Genomic DNA, 21396 nt, shown 5'->3' with positions numbered 1-21396 from the left:
CTCCACGACTGATTCGTCCTCCCTTTTCCTCTCTCCCCAGGGCCTCGCTCAATACGTGGCTGTTTGCTTCTTCTTCACCAGATGTGTGCGTTGGGACGTAATCATGATCCTACACTCCTGCCTCATCCAACAACAAAATCAACAGTTGACCAGGTGAGCTGGGAATCCCAGAGAAATGAGTCCCGCGGGGTCAAGAAGGGGTGCGCGCGCGCCCCTTGATAAAGGCTATTAGCCTGCCGGGAAGCTTGCCGAAGTGGCCTTACAACATACGGAGTGATATGGAAATTCAAGCTCTTCCCCCTCAGTCGGCAAGAGAAGAGAAGAGAAGGATCCTGACTTAAAAACGATTGATATCAAGGTGGAGCTTTATAGCTAGGTACTTGATGAGATACCTATCGTGAGGCATTCGTCTTCCAGCATGGCACCGTGGAAAGGTACACGTACTTACACATACTCCAGCAAGGGAAAACTGCCCTCATAATTGGTAAGATGGCCGAGTTGGTCCAAGGCGCCAGGTTAAGGTATACCTTAACTCCACAACTAGCAATAGTTTCCTGGTCTCGAAAGGGGCGTGGGTTCGAATCCCACTCTTATCATTAACTTTTTGCTTTTTGCTCATCTGTATGTCGACCAAAGGCTTTTATTAGTTCAATTGGGTATTTTTGGTATTTTGGAAATGGTTGAAATTTCTTTGTGTCTGGTTCTTTTCGATGGCGATGCTTTGCACGGAACATCAGCGGAACATCAGTAATCCCGAATTTGCTTTGGACTTCTTGTTTTCACCACCCCTGTTTTTATATTTCGCCGAGGTATGGCGTTAGCCTTTCGTGAAGAGCTGCTAGAGGGGTACACTGACTTGGAACTGGCTCATCACATTGTATCCTCACCGTCCTGCGCGCCTACGTCGCGGGTATTCAACCTTTCCTCGAATCTCATAGCCAAGCAATATGAGCCTTCAGAGATCGAAGATGCTTTGAAGGCTATCGAAATTGCCAGCCAGCTTGGGATCTGCGGTCCATCCGTGCGAAAGACAATTAAGAACAAAGAGAATGCTTACACTACCATTGATCGGGCTGAGGGAACTACGTTGGACGTCGCCTGGAAGGAACTGGCCTGGTTCACGACAGTTGTGCTTGGTCTGCAGCTTCGCCGCTTCGTGAAGATCCTCACGTCTGTTACCTCACCGACTGCCGGATCGCTTGCGACAGGCGAATGCAGGTCTTTCTGGCTAGACGATCGCAACGGTCTTCCGGCGAATTCTGGCCCTGCCGAAATTGCCCACTTCTTTCGATTCTGGGCGAATTTTACGTCTATGCGGCGAGCGATGCAAGTCCCAAAGCAACCTCAAGTACCAGATCCACCGGATTTCACCGTGGAGGTGCCACTGACCATCGAACCATTTGTCTTGACTCATCATGATCTCACGCCACGCAACCTTCTAGTTTCGCCTTCTGGTCGGCTTTCGCTCCTCGACTGGGATTTGGCTGGTTTTTATCCTGTGACTTTTGAGTACGCATCCATGTACAATTTCAACATTCCGCAGGACTGGTGTTTGATGGCCCGTTTACGGTGGCATCTATTTGCCTGGATCGGGGTCGGCTATCATGAAGCTGACGCTCGCCTGCTACGAAATATGCGTTCTAAATTCACGCAATTCGCCATCGGAAGGAGATACGAACTGCTGGAAAAAGGAGGCTCAAGATACCCCGTGAATTTATTTTTGGTGAACTCCGCGCAACTTATTTAGTTCATAGGATTCGCCTCATATTTGGGAGTCAAGGTATGGTCAACAAGTATACCAAGGGTGTTTCTAGATCTGACAGGGGCCGTATTCATGCATTAAGACATAATTCAGATTGTCGACTAACGAGACGCGAACAGAAAGATATCACAAGTATAAATCGAAAGCCATATGGACATAAGAACGTTACATCATTACTGGAGATAACACATCAACAGCCGCGCACTTCCCCTTCTGCATCTTGTATCTAAGAGACAAGACCCCAACTGAATCATCTAATCTTGCGAAGCCCAATCGGAACATCATCGTCGACTTTATGCTGAGGCGCCTCCTCATTCCAGTCCACATTGCGGGTGGAAGCCTTCTGCCGAAGGAAGCGATACTTCTGCAAAAGCCTTCTATAGAAGAACAGCAATGCAATTCCAAGACCCAATCCAGCCACTGAGCCAACCACAATACCTGCAATAGCCCCCCCCTGAAAGACCAGAGCTTTTTTCGGTCGTGGTACCCGAGTCCTTTGCTGTGTCCGACTTTGCCGTAGCAGTAGACCCAGCTGCGGTTGTAGTAGTCACCTCGGTGAACTCATCCGACGTCACATTGAAGCAAGGGACTTGGTAGGTGAACTTGCTCGCTGCGATGTATGTAACGTCCGCACATGCGTAGTAGGTTTCATTTTTATCGGTATCGAAATCTGAAGTGTATTTGATCTGGAAGGTGGCGTTCATTCCCTCTTCCACGTCGATAGATGGGTTAGGAACAGAGTAGCACTCGTGCCCTGGGTCAATGTCGGAAAGAGTAGAGCTATCGATGAAGGCCTCGAAGTCATCATTGGTAGTTGGGTCTAGTGGAAAGTTAGTCTGGATATAGGGGAACGATGCCATTTGACTTACTGCTTTTGTGAGAGATCGCTACCTGTACATTCCATGACTCGTCTTGGATTACAAGCGCAAGTTTGCCGTTGACTAGAGTGTCTTGTCAGTGTACGTGCCTTTTTGGGCTGCGGCGTCGACTGCTCTTACTCAGTGGGAAACTTGTTCGATTCACGGGCCCAGTTGATGAGCCGCAAGGGGCGTTGTTGTCATATGCTGCTCCCCAGAGACGATCGGGCGGCCACATAAAGGCAGCTGGGCCCATCTCTGTGCTCGCTTCGTCTCCGTGAGCACATAGTCCTCCAATAGCAGAGAGAGCGAGTAGGGCAATGTAGTTCTTCATAATTATAAATAAGGGTATGATGGGAAGAATGTGTTTGTGAAGGGGTCTCCAACGAAAAAAGGGAAAAACTGAGACATCGCCGTTTATAAACTTCCTGTCACGTCGACAGAGATGGATGTTGGTCGGCTTGAGCCGACTCCACTGCCGAGGGCTTTACAATCTGCCAAGCACATGGCAGCCGGAGTTTCCTGGATGTTATGGCCCGGAATGCTCTCACCGAGGTTGGACCACTGTGAGGGACCCATTGAGGTTGAGTCACGAGCCACGAGCCAAGATAAATAGTATAGTTCGATGGCTTGTTAGTGACAAAGAATTAATTTACTGAAGCCGGAGGTACCCGCGGATAAAGAGCGTACAGGAAATGGCTCAAGGTCTGGATCAGATTAGATCAATCAGATAAGATGGGTGGGGTCTTCTAGGGCGGTTTTAGCTGTTTTTGTTTGGTTCGCTTCCACATGTTCTCTTGACATCCTGGGTCAAACCTTGGAAGGTGAGACATTTCCATAACTGGTAATCTCACCCGAAAAGTTCACTGTTCGCTCATACCACCTTAGATAGTTCTCCTTCCGAAAGGACCAGCCAAGACATTGTGTTGTTTTAGGTAACATCCATGGGTGAATAAGTACGCACTCCTCTGCCGTCACTTTGGGGTCTGCATCCTCTGTCTCTACAATTCCGAATACTAAATCCGCATCTCATTTCATTCCTTAATACCATCATGCGTCTTGTCAACCTTGCTGCTTTTGCCTGCGCTGTAATCGGTGCCAGCGCATTTGAGTTCCCCGACTTCGTCCCTCTGCACAAACGCCAGGAACCCGGAACTCCTGCGTACGAGTGCCACGCCAACTGCGGTATGTCCCATATCCTCTGATCCTACAAACCATGACCCAAACTGATAGCTCAGGTGGCGTGATTACCGCCGGCCGTACTAACGGATACTGTGATACCGACGATTTCAAGACCGAGTTGGCCGATTGTTTGAAGTGTGCTGTTGAGTTCGACATCTGGAAGTATTACGGGGGTTCTGTGTCCAAGGCTGCTACTGCGTGTGGATTGGATGCCACCCCGGCCGAAACGTCTTCCACTACTACGTCTGTTAGTGCTACCACTACATCCGATGCTGCTAGCGCTACGAAGACTGCAGAAGAAAGTGTCAGTTCCACTGTGACCACTGATACGGCAGCCTCCTCTGCTGGTACTACGGTCGCCACAACTTCCGTGAGCCCCCCCGCATGTTTCTGGTTCTTCTCGCCCATCGTCATTGATCCCTTCGGCAACACCTACTGGAAGCTCGGTTGGTTTCTCTTCTATTTACCACTGGACTTATAGCTAACTTGGAGTAGACTGCTAGTACTCCTTCCTCGTCTCCCGTCTATAATGGTGGTGCTACGATTAACTCGGGCAATGGGCTGGTGTTTGGTGCTTTTGCTGGCTGTCTTATTGCAGCCTTCATGTAAATAGTGGTGTCTGGTATCACTTGAAGGGGGGAACGAAGGTGTAAGACAGATATGTTGGTGGTGCATACTCAATTCCCTCTGTTGACAGGTCCTTTATCTGCCAATTACACGAATCCCATCAAGAAGGTCTTTTCAGACTCTAGCTTGCCATTCTTATCCCATAAGATATAGGCCAATTTAGCCACTAATGACCTACTTGAGCCACCCTGATTAAATGTACGACCCGACCCTGTAATTAGGAAAACAACGGACCCAGAATTAGAATACAATGGTAGTACATATCACTAAGTGTGATGCAGATACAACCTACCTGTTTCTTTTCGCTAGACGCACCTGAGTCTAGGCTCTGTATGCAAGACCCTGGCCCAGTGGGTTAACCTCTGTGCACCGGATTTTAACCCACAGCCAAAGCGAACTGCCCCTTGCCTTCGGTGAGTCTGAATTGCCATGACTTCCCTTCATACTTTTGTCTCTTTTTCACAGTCACGGGGAACTTTCCTTCAACTGGTCCCATGTTGGAAGTGGTTGCCGAATTCGTCCTTGGCGGTGCACGCCAGACCTGATCGGCTGGAGCAATGTCATAGCGCAAGGCAATCATGGCCACCAGTGCCAATATTTCACTAGTAGCAAAATGACGTCCCGGGCAGATTGATGGAGAAACACCGAATGCCATGAACCCGCCAGTACGCCGTGGATCCTTTTTCTTGTCGCCGTTATTCACAGTTGTTGTAGTAGATCTCATGAACCTTCGTCCGTCGAACTCATCAGCTGAATTCCCCCAGACACTCTGGTCTCGGCCTACTTGCTTCGGGGGCATGAAGAGCATTGTTCCAGATCTGAGAAAGTACCTGTCCGCTAGGACAACATCTTGGGTAACGAACCGGATCGGTACCATTGTTGTCCTTGTTCGCAGTACCTCCTGGTACATTGAGAGAAGGAGTGGGCAACTATCGCGGAGGTACCCTAGGTCAATCATGTGTGTGCCGTCGGGCGCAATCTCGAGGGCGCACTGCTCTACCTCTTCACGTACCTCTCCAAGCAGATTTGGTCTCGAGAAAAGCTCAAAATGGACCCAGAATGCAGCAGGAACGGTGTTTGCCAGTAGTCCTACAATCGGGGGCATCTCCGAGTATGCGATTTCCTCGTGAGTAAGCCCAGCCCCCAGAAATGAACTGTACCGCATGGCTATCAGCTCCGAGCCATCTTCATGACCTCCGAGGTCGAAGTAGTCCTCGAACGCAGCACACAGAACCTTGCGTGCCTTCCACGCTTTTGGGTCAATCAGCCATGGCACGATGTTGGCCAGTAGTAGCGCCACATTACATCCAAGTTCCCTGCCACCGTATTTGAGCAATCCTATAGCCACTGTAGGTTGCTAGACTCACCAGAATGTGTCTTCAATGTGTCGGCTTTTGAATGGATTCAAACTGCCGTATGTAGCATTTGTACTAGCAATGGTAATGGCATGCCGAAGCCATGCGTTCAAATCAACAGTCTCATCGTTACCCATGTCATTAACAATGGCTAGTAGCTCCCGAAGCATGGTCTCGTTCATTCTGTTAAGATATTCCCCAGCAAGGACATGTATCGAATTATGCACAATTCTGGAAAGGAGACTCGGACCAGAGCGTTGATCACATAAACGCCCTAGTGTATCCCCCTGGAGTTCGACATACACGCTTCTGCGTTAACTTCAGCAACGGTTCCAATGTGATGATCGTGGGGTGCTTCTGAGCAGCCCGCATGATGGCAGGTGAGGAGGTCACGAAGAACTTGAAGGAGAATATGTCGACTGCGAAGATTGAGTGATTGTGGTGCTTTTCGCTGTCGAATATGTTGCGTTAGTTTATGTTGTGCAAATAATAGAATCGGTGACTCGCCATAATATTCCAAAATATCCTGGGCCATGTCGGATGAGGCCGATGAGGTGGCCCACAAATGGAATCTTACTCGACACCGAGGGAGGTTCGTCCCTTTGACTGTGGAACAGAGTGTACGATGCCGATAGGACCACGACCATTATCACACCAATGGTTACCACATTATGAAGGTCTAGCATGACCAGTAGCCCAAGAGACCTGAATCAAGTAGAAGATGGGGAATTGTTGGTGATGCAAGAACCAATTTTGAAAGTTGACGACGGATATCCTTCCGAGGTCCCAAGTAGGTAGGTACTGGCCAAACGACGTTCCACAGACTAGGGAAAGTGCATCCCATGGATGTTTTCAACTGAGATCAGCTAACCACCTGGTGAGTTTATTCGTACCACCTAATAAACCCCCTAAAAAGAGTGCCCTAACCTCACTAGGACGTCCCATTCCTCTGGGCAGTTATTATATTCATGTCGCAGATTAAATACAGATTCACACATTTTTCAAAGCACGAGATTAGAAATGGTTATGTAGCTTAAGGCTAACAGACCAAGGCATGAGTACCAGTGGTGAAAGATTGGAGAATGACGTGGCACACATCCCATGAGACAGTAGCCCACCACACCACCTGTGCTAGGAAAAGATAGAGACTATACTAGCTGAGAACTCAGTATCGTTTTCACACATGTTTTACTAGATTGTCGCATTCGCTGACCAAACTTGTATCTCGTCTCTAAGGTCCACGCATGTTCTGCGAGTCCCAGAACTCTGCACTTAGTCTCTATATGGTATCGTGAAATGTTTGTTCAAGACATAACAATAATTATTTATAGAATGCCGATCCTATCGAAATGGGCGTCTAATCGATCAATCATCGTTGTCGCTTCCTGTAGTGCATATCTCCACACTACCCCACCAAGCCCGAGTCAGATACATAAAAGAGCAGGTCCGTTTGTGCTTTTCTTCTAATAAAATCCCTTGCTATATTTGATCAATTATATATCTTCAATATGGGAGGACAGACCTCAGAAGCAAATCTCTCCCTTTTATGGGAGAATGCTGAGAAGAGCTATCATCAGGATCTTGCTAGTGACAAGGAATTTGCCAAGATACTCGAGACTAGAAGCCTCGAGGAGCTTCTTGCAGACACCCATGTCCTACAGCCAGTTGATCCCTTCGACAGAGAACTTCCATGCACAATCGATCGACTCGAGCCAGCATTCAAATTGTTGAGTGATTTCTTAGTGATACTGAAAATGTCATATGGCGCGGATTCGGCTCAAACCGCGCTAGTATGGGGTAGTATACGAGTGATTTTGACGGTGGGTGTCCTACCTTATGAGAGCTGACTAACTCTGTTTTGAGGCTGACTGCTATGCAGCTAGCGTCCACCGCAGACAGCATTTTGCAAGACATATTCGACATGGTTGAAGAGCTGGCCTTGACACTACCGCGTCTGAAGTGCTGCGAGCACACCATCTCAATGGATGCGGATATGGAAATCGCACTGCTGGCCCTTTACCAAGAGTTCATTTGCTTCTATGCCCGCACCATCCGTATTTTTCGGGATTGCCGGCACTGTAAGTATTGCGTTCTCAGACTCACTCCTGACTCCAAACTAAATTTTGCAAGCGTTTCTGTTGCGCAGCTCATGGCCCACCCTCCGTGCTGACTTTCACCGAACCATCCAACGAGCCAAGCGTCTGTCTAGCGATATCGAGCGCGAGGTCGACCTCAGTAGAGTGCAACTGGACAATGAGAAATACCGTGTTGTGCTCGACTTTATGGCGGAGTTGAAAACTCAGAGGTCGAAGAATGTCAACCAAGTTGCCCACTACCTCCCTTTCGCAGAATGCTCTCATTTCTATGGTAGAGATTATATTCTCCGCCTGATCGATGAAGCGCTGTTCGTGTATCCTTCTACTCGCTCACTTCGATCCTTCGCGTTATATGGCATGGGAGGAGTTGGAAAGACACAGATTGCATTGAAGTACGCCAACGCGTCGCGTGAGAAATTCGATGTTATATTATGGATTTCAGCCGAGAATCCGGTAACAATTTGGCAGAGCTTTCGAAGGATCTCCAAGATACTTGATTTGATTGAACCAGACACAGAGCTGGACGAGTATGCGATCATAGTTAAAGTCAAGGACTGGCTATCAGCCGCAAGTAAGCCAATGGACACCCTACCTGAGGGCTCGAACGATATTAAAAGCTAACGAATAACAATGAAGAGTCCCGCTGGCTCCTTATATATGACAATGCTGATGACTTGAGCCTAATCAAGCACACTTGGCCTGCAGGATATGGAGGGTCTGTGCTGGTTACCAGCCGAGACTCGACAGCGCCCTTGTACCCCGCCTCGGCAGGTTGTCAGGTACCTGCTTTTGATACAGAGGATGGAACTGCCGCATTGCTCGACATACTCGGACTGGATTCCGAGTCTACCTCGCACCAAGCCGAAGCTAAGCTAATCACTTCAAAGCTTGGAGGTCTGCCTCTCGCGCTCAACCAGATCGGTGGATTCATTGCCCAAAGGAAAATGCCCCTCGAGGATTTCCTCGCCTTCTACGACCGAAATTCGCTTAGTGTGGATGAAACTGGATCGGAAAGCATGGATTCCAGTCATACGCTTGCAACTGTGTGGGAAATGGCGCTGAGCCAGCTTTCGCCGAATGCTAAGGTCCTGCACATGATTCTATCCTTCCTGGATCCCAACGGTATAGACGAGTCGGTCCTTAAAAACGGTGCGAATAGGGCAAATGACCCAGCCTTGCGGTTCATGGTAGATGAGATAGAGTAAGTGCGTGAAATCTAATGGGCCAACACTACTAATCTTATTATAGATTTTTGGATACCCAGAAAGAACTCCTCCAAAGATCCCTTATAGACAAATCTAGTGAAAGCGGACTTATATCCATGCATCGTCTTGTTCAGCTCGCTGTCATACGTCGAATGAGCACCGAAGAGCGAGAGGGGACATTTTTGCTCGCCATGGCAATCGTCGCCGAAATCTTCCCAGATACATACAGTGCAGACATAGGTCACCAGGTTGCCTCCTGGAAGGATTGCGAGAAGAGTCTATCCCACGTTGGGAGCATTGTGGACAAAGGTGGTGAATTCAAGATTTTTGAAGAGAGGAATCAACGGTTTGCAGAGCTTCTGCTCCGCTGCTCCTGGTGCGTTCCAATATTATAGCCCCGGACATTATCTAACCCAAGACAGGTATCTCTATGAGAAAGAGAACTACAGTCTTGCCCGTTCATACGTCGATATTGCTCTGAAGAAATTTATAGAAAAGGACTCTCTGACGTACGCGAGTGCAGTGGATCTTGGAGGTTTAATCGATCTTGACATTTGCCATCCCTCGGCTGCGTTGAAGGCCTTCGAGCAAGCATACAAAATACGTAAATCCGTCCTTCCGAGTGATGACTTGTTCCTGGCGGCCAATCAGGTCAACCTAGGTCTTGCTCTCACTGAGATTGGCGAGTTTGAAAAGGCTCATGGCTATTTCAAGCAGTCAATCGATATCCGGATCATGCACAGCAGTGACAGAATTGGTAACTCCTACAGCAACATGGCCAGTTTGCTGCTGAGGATGGGAAAGCCCGACGACGCTGAAGCTATGCTCAAGAGTTGCCCATCATTAAAGGACTTTTCAGATGAGACATTTCTCCAGACCGGAAATCCTAGATTCTCTGGGTCGGTTCTCCTTGTGAACCCGAAGTCTATGATCGGAACTAACGTCGTCCAGGGATATGGTGCTATTGAGCAGAATCAGGTACGCTCAAGGGCATTGTAACGAAGCGCTCAAGTTTGCATCCAAGGCCTTAAGTTTCCGAAGGAAATACTGCAACGAGCGGCTCAAGGTCTGCGACTCGCTTTATCAGGTATCGGTTCTTCATCACGAGACAGGGGAGTTGGAACTTGCTCAGTAAGTACACACTGATAGACAGTAATCGACAACTAAAGATTGACGCATTTCAGACAACTACTCCAAGAGTGTATCGTGATATCTGAAGCCCTTCCCCAGGCTGAGGGCCTAGGGCATCTCGCACGCGCAAACTACAAGGCATCACAGGTCCTGGAAGGCCTGGGAAACCTCGAGGAAAGTGCATTGCATCTAGAGAAGGCAATAGATATACGCGGAGAGCTTACGAAGCCGGACGGAGATTACGTCCTTGTAAACGGGGTTGACTCCGATTTCGATAATCTGGTCCCGTGGATGCTGTGGTGATCCACACACGAGCCATCCAATCTCCAATATACGTGTCGCCCATGACTCTGAATAACGAGGGATATTCAGACGGGCTGAACCCTGCAACAAATATTCTAGCTTATAGTGATTTTTACTTTGAATTTCTTTGTTTGGAATTTACTATCTTCATTGCCCCAACTCCGTGATATCCTGCCAACTAACCATTTCCACGGTCTTGCCATTCCACATCAGCGACCAACTTCGAGAAAGAAATCAATACACCTTCGTAATCAAACGCCGACATGCCGGTACACCCGAAAACACTGGCTTGAGGGGGTAATTTTGAAATCTGACGGAAACACCTGCATGGAGAAGGCGGCTCACCATCGCTTCCTTTCCGTCCCGGATTCTATCAACATGCGACGGAGGCCTAAACACCAACAGAATGCTGGAATTTCGGACATGTTTCCTTTGCCGGACGCCATCCATAGTCTGCCTCGGCTTTGACGCGGATTCCGGGTATATTTCGCTCTAATATTATTTACACAACAAACTGGCCAAGTCATCAAACCATCTGGACTCGATCTATACAACAGGTTCCTTGAGTGCAGCCTGCTCCGCCAACGCCTTTAATGACCTCTTTTCCTTCTCAATCCCATTCCGTCGCTGAGCCGTGTCACACAATTCCAGATTTCCACATTCGCATTCCCCATCCCTGAGCCAGCGATAAGTGATACTCCACCGCTTCCCGCGCGGCCTCACCGTCCCATCCGGAAGGGTATCATTCTTCCGCTTCCTAATACCATGCGTCCAGTGCAGCCTTGAGTCGCCGCTCATCTGCATCATGCTCCGCGGGGTCAAATCGACTTCGATGCGTTCCTCGCCCCGGCGGAATATCATGATCGCCGGCGCACCTATCGATAACGCGTAGAGCTGGTCATATGGCTTGTGCGCATCTACATGGGGCGGGATGCCCGCACCTGGAGGATAGTACTGCAGACAGACCTGGTCTGGAGGTCGGTCCTCGGTTGTTGGGATGAGAGGTTGGAGCCATTCTGGGAATTCCTTGTATGGAATATCGGGATCTATCCCGAATGTTTTATAGTCGAAGCTATAGCCGTAGTGGAGTGATACCCGGCCAGGACGGTCAGGCCATTCTAGCTCGTTGGAGAACACCGAGATGAGTCGTTGCTCGTGTTCGGCATCGATAAAGTTGTCTTGCCAGAAAATGCCGTGTGGCTCGGTAGGCAACTCATGGAAATTGTTCCGATCTTCCATGATCTTTTTGGCTGTCTCGGATCTTGAAGGTCGGAATATAAAGCGTGTGAAACATACGCGTGATAACTTTCAAACTCTGATTTTGTGGAGTGGCGTATTGGTTACCGGTATCAATACAACATGATCCTCGAAATGGTTGACCATCACTTGTTTTGCGCTGTATTGCAAAATTACCGATTACCATTCTTCACTTACATGAAATATGTATTCTCCAAATATATAGAATAAGAACTATTGAGTGCAGTTGTATCAGGAATGCTCACATTGCTTTAATTCCATCCAATCTAGTATCTAACAGCGTACTCGATTTGCCGGCTCTGGCTTTGGGTCTGCGCCATTGGGAGCGCCAATTCCGGTAAAAGGACAATAAGGCAATCCATAAGAGCATCAACAACAAAGACGGAATTTATTTCAGCCCCATATCCTGGTTTAAGCACCCCAAAATCCGTCATTAGCTCCCCTGAGCCTATACTGCGACTTCCCGCTCCAATCGATAGAGGGAATAATAGAGTCCGGTAGTGAGCAGCCTTCTTAAGGGCGATTTTCCCCGTAACTCGACATATCTTATACCCGAATCCCTAAATTTTGTTGACCTGTTAGGCATATCCTACACGATTGGGGCATCCTCTCACCTTTAGACGGTTAAACCCGGTTCGAGACAAAAAAGGGTGTACTTTTGCGTGGCGGTTTTCGTCAACGCATCTGAAAAAGTTGTCCATCTCCATCTCCATTTGTACGCATGTGAATGCCCATGCTGATAATTCTTTCAACCTCAGCACTGCTTCCTCGTCGCGTATAGCTATAGGCATTATCGTCTAAGGAGTGGGCGTTATAAGAGCGGTGAAGCTTAGGGCGGCCAAGGTGCCCAATTGTTCCTTTTTAAAGGTAGAATATAGCCTGGCTCCGTATAGTATGCGTGGTTATCATCACTGGTGTTAATATTATAGAGCGTAACCCGCTGGATATGCAGGTGGTTGTGATTGATTATGATGGAGATGGGTAAAAGGGGAAAGAAAGGAATGGCGTCCACGGGTGCAGGGAGAACCCATTAAATACCACGGCTTCCAGCCCGACGTCGACCATGGTATACTAGTTCAAAAATATCCCTGTAGTATTTCTAGCATAAAAGTTGACGATATCCTACTGTGATCACTTGTTGGCTCCACCCGATGACCCATTCCGAATTGGGCGGCCTGTTCCTACGGTAACTGGCATGTAAACTTGAGACATTGCAATTCTGGCCAGTCGATTTTGAAATAGCCCGCATTAACAGAGTTAGGGCAGATGATTCTCTCCATGGCAAATGCCAATAGGGCTTATACGTGGATAGGGCTGGTAGCTCGGGCTGAAGAATGACACTAGCCAAAGCCTCCTACAAGCCGTGTGGCGAGTGTAGTGCCTCTGGCTGGATGTGCATAATCTCGGAAGCACAATCTAGCAGAAAGCGCATGATATTGATATCACGCGGAGGCATTCATCCGGGCTTAGCCTGTATCCCGACTCTAGACAATAAGCTCCCCACATTTGTCAAACCTAGCCTTTCATGCCGATGTCAGGCTCGTGGTATTCGAAACCGACAGGCTGGATCCTATCAGCACCGCCAGCCACCTGGTTCTCCGGAAGCTCGATGAAGCTCGATTCTTTGGTATCTACGTTCAAAAATGCAGCTTTGATATCAAAGTGGTGCAGCTCCCAGCCGAGAGCGGCGGCGATTGCGCAGAAGACTTTCAACGACATAGGTTTAGCGACGACAGCATACACTTCATGAAAATCGACGTCTTTGGCTTGATTAAAGCCTCTCGCAACAAGACGAGCTTCGTATCGGCCGTCATCTTTCTTAATATCAAAGACCTAGCGAAGAGTGAGCGGTTTCTTCGTTGTCATGCTTCTGTCAACGACTTTCCATGTCCCGTTTTGTATGTGAGACTCCAGCTCTTTCTGTGCAGCAATAAGCCATTTAGCTTTCTCTTTGCAATTCATAGCGTCGACCCAGCCGTTAGGAATGTATCTATGTCATCTGATGTGAGCTTGGTGGAGGACTGAGATGTATCGTCCCCCGGGCTTTGGGTGGCTGCAAAAATAGAGAGTATGACATTGTTGTTGCCGCATGCATAGAGAGCGGTTGCAGCAGGATCTAAAGTAGTACCATGGGAAGCGAGGCGTTCTAGCATAGAACGACTTAGCTTTTTAATCCTGGTTGATCTGCGGAGAGGTGGATCAGTTTGCTGAGGATAGACAGGCTCATGCTCAGCGTCTTCCTGTGTAGGTTGAATTGCTTCATGTAGCAAATTCGGCAGTGAGGAAGCCATTTTGACATGCAGCGGCTTGTTATCGTAGATAAAAGGTGTGCTTTGTTTAGCAACAACCTTCGACGCTGCGAGTCTTCCTCTTTGCGTGTCCTCCTGCACCTGTTCTGATCCCTCGCTAGCACTGTTATTACCCTGTGGGTCAGTGTTATCGTGTGTCCCCCCCTAGCCTTAGGCGCGGTTCAAGCGCCGACCAATGTGCCGCGCAGTTCGAAAAGGAATTTCGCAGTGGGATGCGGTCCGTGGAACCGAATACTATGACCGAGATCAACGGTTGAGTTTGTGAACTGACAGACTGAGCCATATAGTTCTTTTCAGAGCCGAACCCTATGCTCTGTACGGCATGTAGGAATGTAGCCCATAGAACCTCGCCCTATTTCGTAGTGTGTGAAGGGTCATAAAAGATTGTACTAAACACCTTGAGCGAGAGCTATGCTGCAAAATCCATCAGTAAGCACGTGAGGGGAAAAAAGTGAGCGTAAGAGAGAAATGAGCAATAAGTTAGAAACGGGGATGAGTGATGAAGACATGTGAGGGTTTAGTTACCTGGGGAAAGGGCATATACACCTTAAGATAAAAATGAGGATATTGAGCACCTGCTTGTTGTGGAGATACCGATTTGCATGGCTGGATGGATCCTCGAAGGTAATGATAGACGGGGTCGACTTGCCCTTATACTCCCGGACCTGAAAGGGGAAGAAACGCTAGCCACAACCGAAGCCCGGCCTGATCAGCGGTAGGTTTCTTGTCTCCGTCGCTTGTTAAGCGTTGATGGTCACCGCAGGGAGTGATACCCCACGATCATGAAGAGACCGACAATAATATGGTCAGTCGACTAGGCGGGCACCCGTAGGGTTACTGTTGGAAAGGCTGCATGGTTGGCCTGGCAGTTCACACCCTCGGTTTGGAACTTATAGGCGTAAAAAAGGACATAGAGTGACTGTTGCTGCCGGCGAAAAGTATGCCGATGACCACATGGGATGCCGTGAATACGAGTGGTCCAGAGTCACGGCACGAGAGTATTCAGGGGTTCGCATGTGGTTCTATCTCGTCTCCATCTTCCATTCCAGTTCCATCACCGCATCCGGTTGCGAACTTCGACGTATATGCAGGAAATAAATATATATGTATGGACATATATGAAGAGGAAGTGAAGGAAACTTAGGGGTTTATATGAGGCGTACGATGTTATTTATTCAAATGTTGTTTTAGCTGTGTCTCAGCTGTCTTTCAAGACTGTTTTTGAATGTTTCTTTTAGATGTCTTTCACCGATGTTTTCCCCTTCTGAGTGCTATAGATAGAACAATGTAAAAGTCTGGCCTGTAGAAAGTACATGCGTTAAATCAAAATGTTACGGGAATTACCCGCAAAAGTGATGGGTACCCAATTTTGCTACATAGGAATTCTCATTGTTATTAATCATATAAACGCTATAGAGGTGGTAAGGCCAGGGATCTTTCATTGTCGTCGATCGATATGGGTTTGACCGCTGCAGGTACTCTTCAATCATCAGATTCTCCGAGGAGAGGTTGGGTGAACTTTGAAGTCTTGAGGCCATTTCAGAGTGATGGGTTGGAGGTACGGGTTTTGTTCCATGCTTGTTTCCGATGTACGGGGGAAGAACGAAGTGGAAGATGTAACTAACTGGGCAAGAACATCTCATAAAAATCTCATAAAAACATTATGAGAGGGCAAGCGCCATCCATGGATTGAATCAGGGCTAGTCTTGGTCGATCCGTGGTATTGTAGTGCTTAGCGTATCTCTGTAAATGACATATAAAAAGGCATTTGAAAAGACATCCAAATAAACCTCAAACTCGTTTGGCATTTAGGTACCCAAGTTCTACTGAACTGAACCAACTTCTTAGAATTTGTAAATCCTCTAGGACGTACATATAACGTCTGAGGTAAATACCAATGTAAAGAAGAAACTGCACTTTCTCGTACACCTCAACGGTCCTACCCCGCACGAATGAGGAAGGTTGTACCTTCCCCCACCCTATTGTATCGGCAATCCTTAGCGCGGGGGTACATCATGGAGCATGGGGGCGCATATTTACCCCTTGCATTCTCTCGTCAACATATAAATTGCGACACACCCTTGCGTCCTACGCGGATTCTCAAGATTCAAACTTAGGCACTGACTATCGCCAGCACGGAACTGTCTTTGAACCTCATTGAGACCGAATTCAAAAAAATATGTATTCCCCCAAAGTTGGCGACAGGGTCGACACCCTCGACACACCATCCATGATCGCAGATCTCGATCTCGTCGAAGCCAACATCAAGAAGTTGATGGACAAGCTGTTACCAACTGGCCTCGACATCCGCCCCATCTAAAAACGACAAAGAGCGCGATCCTCGCCGACAAGATGGTGAAAGCGGGTGCGAAGGGAGGCTGCGTGGCCAAAGTGAGCGAGGCTGAAGTCATCGCCGCGGCCGGGTTCGACGACCTATTTATCACCTGCGAGATCATCGGCCCTGCAAAGGTACAACGGCTGGTGGAACTGTACCGCAAACATCGCAAGATCAGGATAGTTGTTGACAGCGAAGCTGGCGCAACTGCTATTGATAAGGCGTTGGCCGCAGCCGGTATCGACGAACCAATCTCGGTTTTGATTGATCTCGATGTTGGTCTCCATCGTACCGGTGTCCTACCAGGTGACCCAGCCATGACCCTGGCACGACATGTTCAGGGTCTGAAGCATTTAAAACTGATCGGGCTCCATGGATATGAGGGTCATTTGCAGCATTTGCATGATAAGGAAGACCGCAGGAGTCAATGTCTGCAGTCCATGGAGACCCTCACAAATACCGCAGATGTGCTGCGGAAGGCAGGCTTCAACATCGAAGTAGTTACTACAGGTGGAACTGGAACGGCTGAATTCTGCGCTACAGTACCGGGTGTGACTGAACTTCAGCCTGGGTCGTTCATCTTCATGGATACGGATTACCGAAATGCCGTGGGCACATTCTATTCCAACAGTCTTACAATTCTGTCAACTGTTCTGAGCAAGCAAGGCCCTCGGTCGGTCACAATCGATAGCGGATTGAAATCGTTGACGACAGATAGTGGCTTGGCAGAGTGCAAGGACCCGAGGTATACTTATGGTGTTCTTGGTGACGAGCACGGCTCACTCAGTTGGGAGGAGGGTACCCCGGCGCTTTCGGTTGGGGATCGCGTTGAGATGGTGCCAAGTCACATTGACCCCACCGTTAACTTGCATGATTTCTATTACGCCCATCGAGGGGGAGTCATTGAGGAAATCTGGCCTGTCGACTCTAGAGGAAAGGTCCAATAGTCGCCAAGTCAACTTGTGGATCTCTAAGGGATCTCAAAGACACGAGGAGATATAGATGTTGGCATTTTAGTCAAATGTCCTACTATTACAAGCGTCAAAGTACATAGAATGGGTGTTTCTGTTCTTTATCTATTTGATGACATGTAAGTCTCTATTCTTGCACAGTCTCCCTGGAAAGTCCGCCCTTATCAAATAAAAGTCACCACCTAAACGCCATGAGAAACCTCGTTACATCGATCCATGAACACATTAAAGGAGAGTTGCACTTGGCAATCCAAAAAGGCTCACGAGGCCTGGTAGATCTTGAAGCCACCAAACTCCCAGTATGCGGTGTCGAAACTAGTCGCATTGTCCCGCACAAATGCCTTGCAGTTGCCAGGACAGCTACTTTGTTTCGTGTAGTACTTGCTGGCTCCCGCCCAATCACCACACAAAGAGATATTTATGATGATACTCTGGTTCTTGAAGTGCGAGCCGATGTCGCACTCTGTGCTGGGGAAGTCTGCGAATGCTTTACCCCATGTGGATGGGTCGGGACTGCCCGAAGTGATATCAGACGGGATCTCAGAACGGATCCATTGCCATACGCGAATACCGGCGTCACGGAGTTCCATCGCGTAAACCTGAAGGCGGTGTTTATTAGTAAATCAGTCTCGATGGAAGAACCATGAACAATTGGGACACCGTCACTTACTCCGCCACCCTGGCGATTGAACTCAGGGCCATAAGTACTGGCAGTGCCCTTTACACCACAGCCGGTATACCCATTCGCCTCGTAGTAACAATCTTCATTATCCACGGTGCCGCTTTCTTTCCGTTTAACGCCCATCGAGCAGCCTTTTGATGTATGAAGCGTCGATTGGGTTCCAAAGGTTCCAGCGTTGGTAGCTTCCACAACATCAATCTCTCCGTGCTCAGGCCAGTTGTTAGGGTCTGTCAGCCACAGGGCCGGCCACGTACCACACCCGTACGGGGTATGAATAACGTCGAAGATGAAAAGCCCATCTGCATAGGTATTGTTGGATGTGACTCGCACAGATTGGCGCCCATTAGCAGCCTCTGATCCACTGTATGTCGTATCCACCTTGAGCACCGCTGAGGTGTCCGTGGCAGATGTCAGATTAAGCCATGTGGATGCAGCTCGGTCGATATACCTGGATTACACGTTAGCTTAATTGCTTGGCTCAAGGTTCTACAGACAAATGCCGTACTGAACAAATCCATGGGTCGGGTCGGCGCCAGTAAAATATTCAAAGTTGTCGAAAAAGGACGAGCCAGAGAAGTTGTCTTTCAAGGTGTAGTTTAGTTTCGAATAATCGGGGTACCGATTGGCTCGCACTCCTAGAACAGAGCCAACGACAACGGCCACAATTACCACGACAACACCAGCCGCTAGGAAAATCTTCTTCTTCAAGGACCATCCCCGCGGATCCCATCTGGAGTATTGATCTGTCTGTTGATCTGTGGCATCTCCACTCCAGTCTCCGTAATCAGGCGGGTGTGCACTGCCCACCGGTGTCTTATTTTGCAACATATGGCCAGATTGAAAGTGGCCAGGGTCATTTTGAGCATAATAATCGTTCATCCTGAAGGGCGGACAGTGTAGTCGATAGGGTATACCCTATTGTCTGCGTTAAGCCACAACAAAACAATCCCGCCGAGTCAAACGAGTGAAGAAAGCGGTGAGACTAAAGATAGATTCAAAGCAATGCACAATGAGAGTAATAAAAACAAAAATCATCACCCTTCAACAAAATTCGCTGCCTTGGAAGCAGGCCACGCGTTGGATAAGCGGGGCGATTGGCCGGGGTGGAGGACTACGTAAGGCTATGTCCACTTCAGATATACCTGAGACATTGCAGATCATTACCCACTATGCCTATTTATTTGGGCGGTTTGTTGGCATTTCCCTTGATATAGGCCTATCAGATCATTTGTTGTGAATTGACCAATGTCTATGTACGGAGTACATACATACCTGCTACGTACATACATGGCTAGGGGGAATTTTATCTTCGCTGAAGTCTGAGGCAATGGCATCTCATTTGCATATGAGAATGACGTAGGCGATCGGATAAAAATAGTAACAATTCCGCAGACACGTACACTGCTATAAAAAAGAAGATTGTGCTTGACAACGCGGTGGGCGAGAGAATAAACTCCGGAACAACAGAAATGTATGAGAAGTTGCCGAGGCAACCTCATTGCAGGCTATTTGGATATGTCACCATATCTAGCGATCAAGTCTCTCATATCGTGAAGCATTCTATTAGTAATGTCAGCTAGTTTGACCGTGCAACTCGAAGCCCAGGATGGTTTGTTGCGTACTGTTCTCGAAGATTTTGTTTTTGGGGAAGAGGGCCGAGACATGTGTGTTGAATCGCCTAAATTTCCAGTTGAGTTGGCTGATATACAGGACGTGCGGGAACAAGATATACGCACAGTTTGTAGAGATCGATACGGCCTTGGTAGTCTTCTACTGGAGATGATATGGGCAAGTGTGAATGATATCCTTGGACATACTCGAAACCAAACCGGTTGCAAGCTGGTGCCCATTGCCCAAGTTCATCTATCAGATTAGTAAAGCTGTTGATTAGATTAAAGTATACAACATACATTCGTTGTGAGCGTAGAAAGAGCAGGCGTCAAACATAACAGGATTGTCTGTGGTAGCATCCCTTCCGGTATTTCCATACCATAAATCACCATGTATCAGACAGGGCTTGATAGATCGACCTTCACTTTCAAGCGGCCGCAGCAAACGTGGGATCACTATGTCAAATATGACAGGACTCAAAATGTCGATTTCTTCGCTGGGGCCACGAGCTGAAATCTCATGCATGAGTGCGTGTCGCAGTGCTTTCGCGAAGAAGATCTCCCAACTATCCGACCACTCAGTGTGCTGTGACAGGTTGCCGTTATAGGTAGGGACATGGAATCCAAACCTCCCAGTCGGTGATTTGCTATTCTTGTGTAGATTCCCAAGACGTTCGGTGAACTTGCGTATATCTGGCAACTCTTGGTCGATATCCTTGAATTCACATAGGAAAAAGTGTGTGTCGGGTATTGTCTCATAGGTACCCCAGCCGATCGGTTTCGGGACGGAATCAGGGATGAGATTATAAATTGCAGTCATTGACTCAAACTCGCCGTGAACCATCGCTCTGCCTCTCTCCTCTAATAGAACTTTCATAAAGAATCTCTGGCGCGACCCGTCCACTAACTTAACATCAATGCGCCCGGTTGTAGCCCGGAAGCTGAAGCCATGATTCTCTGTAGACACGATTTTGGCACCATACGGAAGTTCTAGCGCTCGTTATCATCGTGGGACTTGTCAAACAGTCAAACAAGGGATCGTTCGTTGATACTCACTAGCAGCAACAGCGGGGTCAACCTTTGCGCTTAGGTTCCCGTTCCCGTCCCCCAAGTCCCGGGCTGTTTTAGAACTCATGGCTAAGGTAAAAAGCGGGATTTCTTTTTCCAGTCCGGCCGACGAACATTTGAGTTAAAGGAGTGAATGTGAAAGTTTGCATGAGTCTCAAGAGAAATTAGGCCAGTTTGCTCCTTTCTGCCTGAGGCCATTAATTAGTGGCCTGAGGCCTGATACAAGGTGAGATGTTGCTCTTGCCAGGAACTTTGTTACTTGTATGTTTGAGAACCCAGAGTTGCTCTTTTCATGACTTTTCCTCCAGCAGCCTCACTGTCTTGAACTGGAATGGCCCACTTGATGTATCTCAGGCCTTTCTCCGACGAGGTCGTCACATACCCAGCCACCGATGCGTCGCCCATCCAGGAAGGGTATCCGGAAAATGATAATGGACGAGAATCCATCTAGGAACTGTGGCCGGAGATCACGACCCTTTGGACAGTTTGAGCTCTTCTTCCTCGGCAGCCAAGCTCCACTCTCACAGAATCAACCGTAACGAGGCGGCTAGAATGCGCGTTTTATCTTCAAGTTCCGGACATCCATACAAGCCTTAGCACCCGCACATTCAGTGCTATCCAGCCAGACTCTTCGCCTACAGTTCCG

General features: G+C 48.3%; 12 protein-coding genes across 12 annotated transcripts; 4 read left to right on the top strand and 8 right to left on the bottom strand.

The window, feature by feature from the left end:
* Positions 1–811: 811 nt before the first annotated feature.
* Positions 812–1747, top strand: N7519_008274 (uncharacterized protein; the record flags this gene model as incomplete). Its single annotated transcript, XM_057295050.1, has 1 exon — positions 812–1747. One exon carries the CDS (start codon positions 812–814, stop codon positions 1745–1747), a length of 936 nt encoding a protein of 311 aa, XP_057142932.1.
* Positions 1748–2012: 265 nt separating this feature from the next.
* Positions 2013–2953, bottom strand: N7519_008273 (uncharacterized protein; the record flags this gene model as incomplete). The annotated part of the gene is given in 4 exon segments (XM_057295049.1): positions 2013–2230; positions 2250–2582; positions 2632–2703; positions 2761–2953. 4 exon segments carry the CDS (start codon positions 2951–2953, stop codon positions 2013–2015), a joined length of 816 nt encoding a protein of 271 aa, XP_057142931.1.
* Positions 2954–3036: 83 nt separating this feature from the next.
* Positions 3037–3541, bottom strand: N7519_008272 (uncharacterized protein; the record flags this gene model as incomplete). The annotated part of the gene is made up of 2 exons (XM_057295048.1): positions 3037–3183; positions 3500–3541. The coding sequence occupies 2 exons, from the start codon at positions 3539–3541 to the stop codon at positions 3037–3039; spliced, it is 189 nt and encodes a 62-aa protein (XP_057142930.1).
* Positions 3542–3671: 130 nt separating this feature from the next.
* N7519_008271 (uncharacterized protein) lies at positions 3672–4410 on the top strand (the record flags this gene model as incomplete). Its single annotated transcript, XM_057295047.1, has 3 exons — positions 3672–3804; positions 3858–4210; positions 4297–4410. 3 exons carry the CDS (start codon positions 3672–3674, stop codon positions 4408–4410), a joined length of 600 nt encoding a protein of 199 aa, XP_057142929.1.
* Positions 4411–4804: 394 nt separating this feature from the next.
* On the bottom strand, positions 4805–6155 carry N7519_008270 (cytochrome P450; the record flags this gene model as incomplete). Its single annotated transcript, XM_057295046.1, is given in 3 exon segments — positions 4805–5744; positions 5796–6070; positions 6087–6155. 3 exon segments carry the CDS (start codon positions 6153–6155, stop codon positions 4805–4807), a joined length of 1284 nt encoding a protein of 427 aa, XP_057142928.1.
* Positions 6156–7291: 1136 nt separating this feature from the next.
* On the top strand, positions 7292–10518 carry N7519_008269 (tetratricopeptide repeat protein; the record flags this gene model as incomplete). The annotated part of the gene is made up of 8 exons (XM_057295045.1): positions 7292–7603; positions 7663–7861; positions 7914–8450; positions 8516–9080; positions 9128–9460; positions 9507–10062; positions 10097–10215; positions 10269–10518. The coding sequence occupies 8 exons, from the start codon at positions 7292–7294 to the stop codon at positions 10516–10518; spliced, it is 2871 nt and encodes a 956-aa protein (XP_057142927.1).
* Positions 10519–11064: 546 nt separating this feature from the next.
* On the bottom strand, positions 11065–11757 carry N7519_008268 (uncharacterized protein; the record flags this gene model as incomplete). Its single annotated transcript, XM_057295044.1, has 1 exon — positions 11065–11757. One exon carries the CDS (start codon positions 11755–11757, stop codon positions 11065–11067), a length of 693 nt encoding a protein of 230 aa, XP_057142926.1.
* Positions 11758–13290: 1533 nt separating this feature from the next.
* On the bottom strand, positions 13291–13494 carry N7519_008267 (Reverse transcriptase RNA-dependent DNA polymerase; the record flags this gene model as incomplete). The annotated part of the gene is made up of 1 exon (XM_057295043.1): positions 13291–13494. The coding sequence occupies one exon, from the start codon at positions 13492–13494 to the stop codon at positions 13291–13293; it is 204 nt and encodes a 67-aa protein (XP_057142925.1).
* A 239-nt stretch (positions 13495–13733) lies between these two features.
* Positions 13734–14066, bottom strand: N7519_008266 (uncharacterized protein; the record flags this gene model as incomplete). Its single annotated transcript, XM_057295042.1, has 1 exon — positions 13734–14066. One exon carries the CDS (start codon positions 14064–14066, stop codon positions 13734–13736), a length of 333 nt encoding a protein of 110 aa, XP_057142924.1.
* A 2370-nt stretch (positions 14067–16436) lies between these two features.
* N7519_008265 (DSD1 family PLP-dependent enzyme) lies at positions 16437–17366 on the top strand (the record flags this gene model as incomplete). The annotated part of the gene is made up of 1 exon (XM_057295041.1): positions 16437–17366. One exon carries the CDS (start codon positions 16437–16439, stop codon positions 17364–17366), a length of 930 nt encoding a protein of 309 aa, XP_057142923.1.
* Positions 17367–17650: 284 nt separating this feature from the next.
* N7519_008264 (glycoside hydrolase family 16 protein) lies at positions 17651–18900 on the bottom strand (the record flags this gene model as incomplete). The annotated part of the gene is made up of 3 exons (XM_057295040.1): positions 17651–17989; positions 18061–18520; positions 18578–18900. The coding sequence occupies 3 exons, from the start codon at positions 18898–18900 to the stop codon at positions 17651–17653; spliced, it is 1122 nt and encodes a 373-aa protein (XP_057142922.1).
* A 744-nt stretch (positions 18901–19644) lies between these two features.
* On the bottom strand, positions 19645–20817 carry N7519_008263 (uncharacterized protein; the record flags this gene model as incomplete). Its single annotated transcript, XM_057295039.1, has 4 exons — positions 19645–19750; positions 19809–19935; positions 19983–20672; positions 20739–20817. 4 exons carry the CDS (start codon positions 20815–20817, stop codon positions 19645–19647), a joined length of 1002 nt encoding a protein of 333 aa, XP_057142921.1.
* Between the last annotated feature and the right edge of the window lie 579 nt (positions 20818–21396).

The sequence above is a fragment of the Penicillium mononematosum genome, assembly GCF_028829835.1.
Source record: "Penicillium mononematosum strain IBT 11891 chromosome Unknown utg000005l:1.0-9366267.0:1.0-9372171.0, whole genome shotgun sequence".
In the NCBI taxonomy this organism is placed as follows: Eukaryota; Fungi; Ascomycota; class Eurotiomycetes; order Eurotiales; family Aspergillaceae; genus Penicillium; species Penicillium mononematosum.
This window is presented reverse-complemented; position numbering and strand designations above follow the sequence as displayed.